This window comes from Phytophthora sojae (genome assembly GCF_000149755.1).
Source record: "Phytophthora sojae unplaced genomic scaffold PHYSOscaffold_1, whole genome shotgun sequence".
Taxonomy (NCBI): domain Eukaryota; phylum Oomycota; class Peronosporomycetes; order Peronosporales; family Peronosporaceae; genus Phytophthora; species Phytophthora sojae.
The window spans coordinates 7584303-7591554 of NW_009258115.1; the positions used below are offsets into that span (position 1 = coordinate 7584303).

Sequence of the window (7252 nt, forward strand, 5' to 3'; positions counted from 1 at the left end):
CTTTTCGTGCACTGGGTAGTTCCTCTCCGCCGGCTTGAGCTGGCGGGACTGGTAGCTGATCACCCGCTCACGACCCTCGTCGTCGAACTGCATCAGGGCACACCCGATGGCAAAGTTGCTCGCGTCGCAGACGACGTGGAATGGCTTCGAATCATCCGCGAGCATCAAAACAGGGGCGGATGACAGACTCCTCTTCACTGAGTCAAATGCGGCTTGGTACTCTTCTCGCCACGACCACGTGGTGTCCTTCTTCAGCAGCGACGACAGCGGCTGGATTAACTGCACGCAAGGTGTCGTGTCTTCTGGACGTAGTCGCGCATGGACATCTTGCCTTGCTTGAGAGCGAACAACTCCGCGCGAACGCGCAACTCGTCTTGGGGCGGCTCGAACGCGAGCCGGAGATCACTCTGGAGTGACTCCAGCGTAGGGAACGCGTTCTGGTCGACGACGAGCTTGCCGAGGGCCCACTCCTTGGCCTTCCCGGACAACCGGGAGAGTAGGAAATTGACCTTGGCCGCCGACGCTTCGATCATGCGCGAGGCAATAGCGATGTCGATCTCGCGGAACCAGCGGTTCAGTGGAAGCCGATCGTCGTCCACGCCAGAGTAGGTGGACGTCTCCGGTTTGACGACATCGATCCTGGAGGAGCGCGAGGGAGTTGTGACCCGCCGATTCGCGTCGGCGAGCTCGCGTTCCATGAATTCTTGGGCAGCTTGGCGCTGTTGTTCCGGCATCGCTGAGCTCAGCAGCGAAGTGACAACAGCCTCTCCGCCCATCGCCGCGAGGCGATGGAGAGCTTCCCACTCAATGAGCGTGAGATGAGGGAAGGCACCGTGCTCCAGGGTTGCCCCTGAAGGTCCGGACGTCAGGACTTGGCTCATCTTGGTCTTGGTCGTTGGAAAGACTACGAAGCGCTACCATGTGTAACGGGCCAGGTGTGTGTCCGTTACTAGCTTACACGTAGCGGTGAAGAAGCTTAGTTAAGACTCGGATTTAGTGAGACCAAGCAGTCAGTCTTGGGTAAAATCAACTCTGTTTTATGTTAGGACCAGGGCGGCTACCCCAGGTCTCATGTGAGCCACTCAAATGCAGGTCAACGCCTGATTGGCTGAAATGGGGTCTGGCTTCCCCAATTCAGCCAATCACGATGGCCTTCAGTACACGCTAGCCGTGTACTGACTTAACTACTTTATGTACTGTCAATCTACCTACTTATGTAACTGGGGCCCATTACACCCCCTAGGACCCGATTGTAGATTGCGTGTGGTAGGAAGGTACCTGTATTGTTCTCCTGACATTCAGGAGTGGTGCGCGTGGGGCATCACGAATTTACCTGTATTCGGGGTGCAACCTAAATTGACAGGCTGCATATTGTGTGTACAGAATCTGTATTGATATTGGTTATTTTGGAGAAGGTCTTTGCTCGTGATCTCACTCCCATTCAGGACTCCCGAAACGAGTAGCGCCCGGAAGTTCTCTGTATTCCTGTATCTTTGATCAATTGCGATTCCCAAGGTTGAAACTCGGTCCGCCGAAGATAAACGACACCTATAGGGATTGCACAAGGTCACACGTCAACCGGAGCTTATATTCATTGTAAGTTTCGGGTTTCCGTAAGCTAAACCCTCCCGGGTCCAAGCCTACCGGACGTACACTATACACCCTGGACGATAAAGGCGTTCACCCGCCTCGCCTCACTTGCACGCACCCATGTTGTCGCCCATGTGCAAGTGTCAACGTGTCGGAGCTCATTGCATTCCTTGGCATCGTACGTAGGACCCCACAGACGTGGAATAATGTTCCCACCTTTCACGTGCTTGCAGACTCAAAACGCGGCGACACTCTTGAGCCAGGTTCACGATCTCAAAGAGCTCAGTCACAGTCGTCATCATAGGCTCAATTCCACGGTGGCCCTGACTGCCACAATGCGCGACGATCAAGATGCGCTGTAGTAGCGCCACCTCCACCTCAGGAACCCAAACACGTTCTGCCACCATAAGCGTGTCATCACAGTCTAGTTGCGCGGTCGGTGGTGCAAGTCCAGCGTACTTCCGATGTGCATCCTGTATCTCGATCAGAGTCGGACACACGAAGTCACCGGCGCTAAGGTGTAGTCGTTGCATTTGCTTGTCTGCCGCGGATAGGGATGGTTTTCGACGAGTTCTACACTGTTCAAAATTCTTTTGGAAAACGTGCAAAATTCCATTCAAAATCCAAAAGGCTCCCAAACTACCCACCAGAATATTCTAGAACTCAGTGCTGACTTTGTCTGAGCCTCAGAGGCCAGTGTCTCATTGGACGAGCGCTAGGACCATCGCCACGGTAAGTGACGGTGCCTTCACGAGTATGACTTAATGGGGAGTCTGACTTGTGGCACATTGTGACCGCAACGTTGCAGGCGGCGATGGTTGATGGCCATGAAGATCAAAGCGTCGAAGCTGAAGAGTGCCCGTGGTCAGCTGCAGCACTTGCAGCATCGTTGTGATGACGATGCGCTTGACGATGGATGGCTTGAGCGGCCATGAGTCCTTTGTTGACTGCCAGCCCATCCACGATCTGGTCGCCCATTACCTCCACCTCGCAGCCGACGTTGGCGACCCGACGGAGACATGCGCTCGGCCATGAAGAAGATACCGAGCATGGCCAAGATCGCCGCCGTCCAGGCCACGCACCAGCCTTTGTGCTGGTTCTTCACGATGCTGCTCACAGAAAGAGACTCGCAGACTCGCATCCTGTCGGACCATCCACCTTGCGTCGCGAGGTTCTGGAACTTCTCCCACCATAGGCGCCGGACGGCTAACGGATCGTCCTCGTTGAAGTCTTCCAGAGCGCTGCAGCTCACATACGGCCTGAACGACATGATCGTCGTCCCGCCTTGGGTCATCGCCGTCGCCACGTTGGTGGTCACCTCGCCGGACGAGCTGTCGGAGTCTTCATCGCTTGAGTCCTCCTCGCTCGAGTCCGAGCTTGAGCTGTCGTCCGAGGGGTCTCCACGTTTATTCGATTGCTTCTTGAGTGAGTCATTCCTGGTGGCCGTTTTCTTGGTCTCCGAATGAGAGGAGGCAGCCGGCTTGGATCCCGCTTTCTCGGTCGTCGCTTGGGTTGCTTTCGATGGAACAACCCTGGGCGTCGACTCTTCCTTCTCATACTTAACACCAGTCATCGGCGCCAGCGTTGCTTAAAGGTGGGCGGCTGGAAGGTCGCCATCTGGTTTGGCCCGTCTATCACTTGCGTATCCAGTGATGACGCCACTGGATTCTGGGTGCTTAGTCAGGCGCCCCGTCTCTTGCTTGTCCTGAACAGTCGGATCAGGTGCGGGTGTCGCTTGAGCTCCTTGAACATGGGATGATGTCGTCCGAGTGTTGCGCGAACGCGTTCTCCAAACATTCCCCTGGTCAGGGCCAGCCGCCTTGTCCCTCGACTGGGCTGCTTCTAGCAAAGCGATCCTTCGGTCGAAGAGCTTCTGCTGTTCTTCCAGTAATCTCCGCTACTCTTCCAGGGTCTTCTGCATCCTGGCCTCCTGAACTTGCAGCTTCGCGGCTTCAGCTTCGGACCGGAGATGCTCTTCCTGCGCGCGCTCCGCCTTCACGGCTTCTCGCGCACGCTTCAAGGCATCTTCCTGGTTAGCTCCCACGACTTCGCGGGCCTTCTCCGTCGTCGCCTCACGTATGATCACCTGAACTGGGGCCTGTGTGTCGAGGGCACATTGGTTTTCCAGGGCATCCTCCCGGTCGACCAGCAGCTGAGTGGCCTGGTAGGTCTGGAAGGTTCGCTTCCCCTCGTCAGCGGCTTCGGGCTTCCGGTCCGAGGCGTTGTCCTTATCCTGTAGCTGTTGCTTCATCTCCTGAACACTCGCATCCACCCGAACCATGGCACCCTGCGTGACTCGTATCATGGTCAGCGCTATCTCGGAGGTTCTCGACGCAGAGGAGTGAACTGACCATCCGGACTTCACGGATCGACTGGGCGACCGCTTGGAACGGCGAGGGTGCTTGGATCCTCGGCGGCCACGGCGCCTTTCGTCCTCCGAGCTGGATTCGCTGGAAGAGCTGCTTGGGCTTGACCTTCGGGAGCGCGTGTGCCTCCGGGACGTCCTCGACCTGTGACCACTCCGAATGCTGGTGTGACCCGACTCCGACATATCGACATCGTCCTGGTTCACCGGCACTGGTGGTGTAGGGAGCACCGTCTCCGTGACTTGCACGCCCCAGCCTCCCTGAATGGGGGTTGAGCCACTTCGGGCGGTCATGACCATTCCGGATGGAGCGGCATACGGCATGTGAGCGCCGATGGCTCCGCCAAGCGACCACAGCGAGGATCCCGACGACGAATATGGCTCCGCGAGCGCAACCCGGACGTGGCGCTGGGGTTCGACTCCTCCGAATCCGCGGCCGTCGTCCCAAACAGACTTGACTCTCGTCCTGAACTTCGTCGGGAAACTGCACTCTGGGTGACAGACATCCGCACGCTCAGAGCGTCCGCATCTTGACTCGCCGGGATGGAAGACCGGTAGGACAAGTGGGAGCTCATGGACGGGATTGACGACGGACGTGGCGGGCCATATTGCGGACGCTTAGATTCTGGGCGGCCCACAGCTGAACTCGCCGGACTTCGGGTCGGCCGGACTCCAGCCACCCTCATCCGGAAAAGACATTCTCGACCGAGCACGTCCATTTCCCGGGTCGACATTGGCACGTCGTCGTCCGGGTGTTCCTCCTTGACCGCTTCCAGGGCAGCATCCCCCAGTGCATGAACGTCCAGCGCTGGTATGACTCGATTTGGGACGCCCGCAGCGACGCTTCGCCATTCCGAATGTTCGTCAGCCAGTTGTTGCTGAAGCTCCTGCATGAGCATCCGCACCATGATCGGCTCCACCCGGGGAGCCCGTGCTTGAAACCACTGGGGAATCAGGTTGCGAAACCTCAATCCCGCCTCGAAGAATAGCGTCTGCAGCAGTGCGGCGCACTCGCGCAGTGACAGCGTGATCATGGGAATCATGGCCGCAGTGGCGTCCGCGGCAGTGCACGGAGACAGTCGGACCAAGCTCCAATCCGAAATCCAGTTGTCACTCGGGTGCATCATCATCGAACGAGCCCATCGTCGAACGAGCCGCAACGTATCGGGACGTCGCCATGGCTGCCGTCCACCACGCTTGAAAGTCGGGTGTCGGGCTGGGCCATGTGTACTCAACAGTCGGGGACATCACGAACTCGAGCGTCACCCTTTCCCAACGGCGGACCTGGTCGGCCACGAACTCCTTCATCCGGGCGGCGGACGCCTGCTCTCCGGAATCTTCGTCAGGACCAGTCAGGTCGATGACCATTTTGGGGGTCCTCCGAGGTGGCCACCCTGGGCGGCGCATCCAGAGCGGCGTTCGGAACGGGCGAGCTTGGTAACGGAGTCTCGTGATCGACAGCACTGCACCAGATGTCGCTCTGCCGTCGACTCGTCGTCCCAAGCGCACGACAAATGGGCATCGTCTCAATCTGACTCGGTCACCAGTGGGTCCGCCAAAAAACGAAAGAAGTCTCGACCTGGTGACGAACGCAAGAAGTCTCCGCTTGCCCATAAGGACATAAAGATTTGACTCCTGAAGAGTTGGCCGTGATCAAGGAACCGGGTCGAGGGATCACTTCATGGCGACACAAGGACATCCTGGCCACTTTCGCACCCAGTACGAATTACGTCGTCTATCAATCCGCAGGCTTTCCTGACTACGCACCGAACCACAACGGCGGGATGGGGCCACTCAAGGATCGCTTCAATGTGGACGAGTACCGGGCGATTATGGAGACCCGACCGGGTGAGCGGATGTACAAGCGTCGTGTCATCAACCTCATCTTCCACACCTTGGGAGTGAAGGTCCACGTCGTGCTGACCAAGATCGTGAAGTTCATGAAGGACAACGCGCTGGTCATCTGGTACGCGGGACACTGGGTGACTTATCCGGAGGACTCGTCGTATGGGGTGAAGGAGAAAAAGAAACGCAAGAGTCTGCATGATCCTGCCATCAAGAAGTACGCCGAGCTGGCCGCCGAACTTCTGAACGCATGGACCCCAAAAACGATCCTGTACGAGCCAGTCATCTGGGTGTATCCGGCGAAGGTCTGTCCTTGGATCGTGTTCGACAAGTCCGAGAAGAAACCGGATGGGAAGTCGTACACGATGGCCGAGCAGCTCGAGATCCTGGATCGTGAAGAACCGACTCGCATCCAGTGGACAGGGTGGACCCTGGATAGGATCATCGCGGATCGTCCGGCGCACATCCGGAAAATGCTGCTGTCTCCCGATGAGCGTGCCAACAACTGGGTCTGCGCTGATCACCGTAGCTAGTTGCACACTCGGTGTAGCCACAAGCTAATCTCCACAATTTCATGTCATTCACGTTCATCACCTCACTCCTTCGTCTTAGACTTATGTCATTCGGTCCGTCTGCTCGTCATTCTGTCGCTCACTCCATTCAGGGGCGCAGTCACTGGTCAATTCAGTCGGTATCTTCATTTTTCCACTACTCCACTCGAATTCTCCACAAATTCAGCGTCGACAGTTCACAATCAAAATCACATTCAGTTTCAGTCAGGTCACACGTCGGCGGTCAGGATCGAGTGTACTAGACACTGGGGTGGTCATCACCAGCCTGCATAGATGGAACCTGGCCTTAGCACGGGCACTCTGATTGAATTCATACAGAAGCGCACCACAATTGAGCCTGGTCACTGGTAACCACTCAGGATCGTCGTATCCTTTCCACTTGATCAGGTACTCGCGGAATCTCTTGGAAGTACGAGTGCGCTTGGCCCACCGGAGGTCCAGAATCTTTTCCACTTCGTACTCATCATTCTGTTCGTCCGGCTCCCAGCAGTCCTCGGGCAGCAGGGCTGCATCGAAATCGTCGTCATCATCCAGTTCGAGTTCCGCGGTAGGTCGCTTCGGAAACAGAGCGCGAGGCTTGAGGCAGCAGATGTGTACCCAGGGGTTAACACGATATCCTGCGTCCTCCACCTTGAGTTTCACTCTGAAGTCATCGTATACCTCTTCGATCATGAACGGCCCATGCCACATGTGAGCCAGCTTGCGGCTCAATCCGGTCTGGACTTTCGGGATGTAGAGCCATACCGTATCACCCTTCTCAAATCCTGTCTTCAGCCTCTCGGACAATTCTCTCCACTTGCTTGTCTGTTCTTCCGATCGTGTTCGCTTCGCTTGTCTCTGGAGGTCCTCGGCATAGGCTATTGCGTAGCTGTAGTCGCGC

The 7252-nt window shown here is 56.9% G+C and overlaps 2 protein-coding genes across 2 annotated transcripts; one reads left to right on the top strand and one right to left on the bottom strand.

Annotated features, from left to right (window-relative positions):
* Nucleotides 1–3487: 3487 nt before the first annotated feature.
* Nucleotides 3488–5323, bottom strand: PHYSODRAFT_322480 (hypothetical protein; the record flags this gene model as incomplete). The annotated part of the gene is made up of 5 exons (XM_009517833.1): nt 3488–3877; nt 3942–4100; nt 4148–4426; nt 4468–5068; nt 5151–5323. The coding sequence occupies 5 exons, from the start codon at nt 5321–5323 to the stop codon at nt 3488–3490; spliced, it is 1602 nt and encodes a 533-aa protein (XP_009516128.1).
* A 416-nt stretch (nt 5324–5739) lies between these two features.
* Nucleotides 5740–6333, top strand: PHYSODRAFT_263556 (hypothetical protein; the record flags this gene model as incomplete). Its single annotated transcript, XM_009517834.1, has 1 exon — nt 5740–6333. The coding sequence occupies one exon, from the start codon at nt 5740–5742 to the stop codon at nt 6331–6333; it is 594 nt and encodes a 197-aa protein (XP_009516129.1).
* Between the last annotated feature and the right edge of the window lie 919 nt (nt 6334–7252).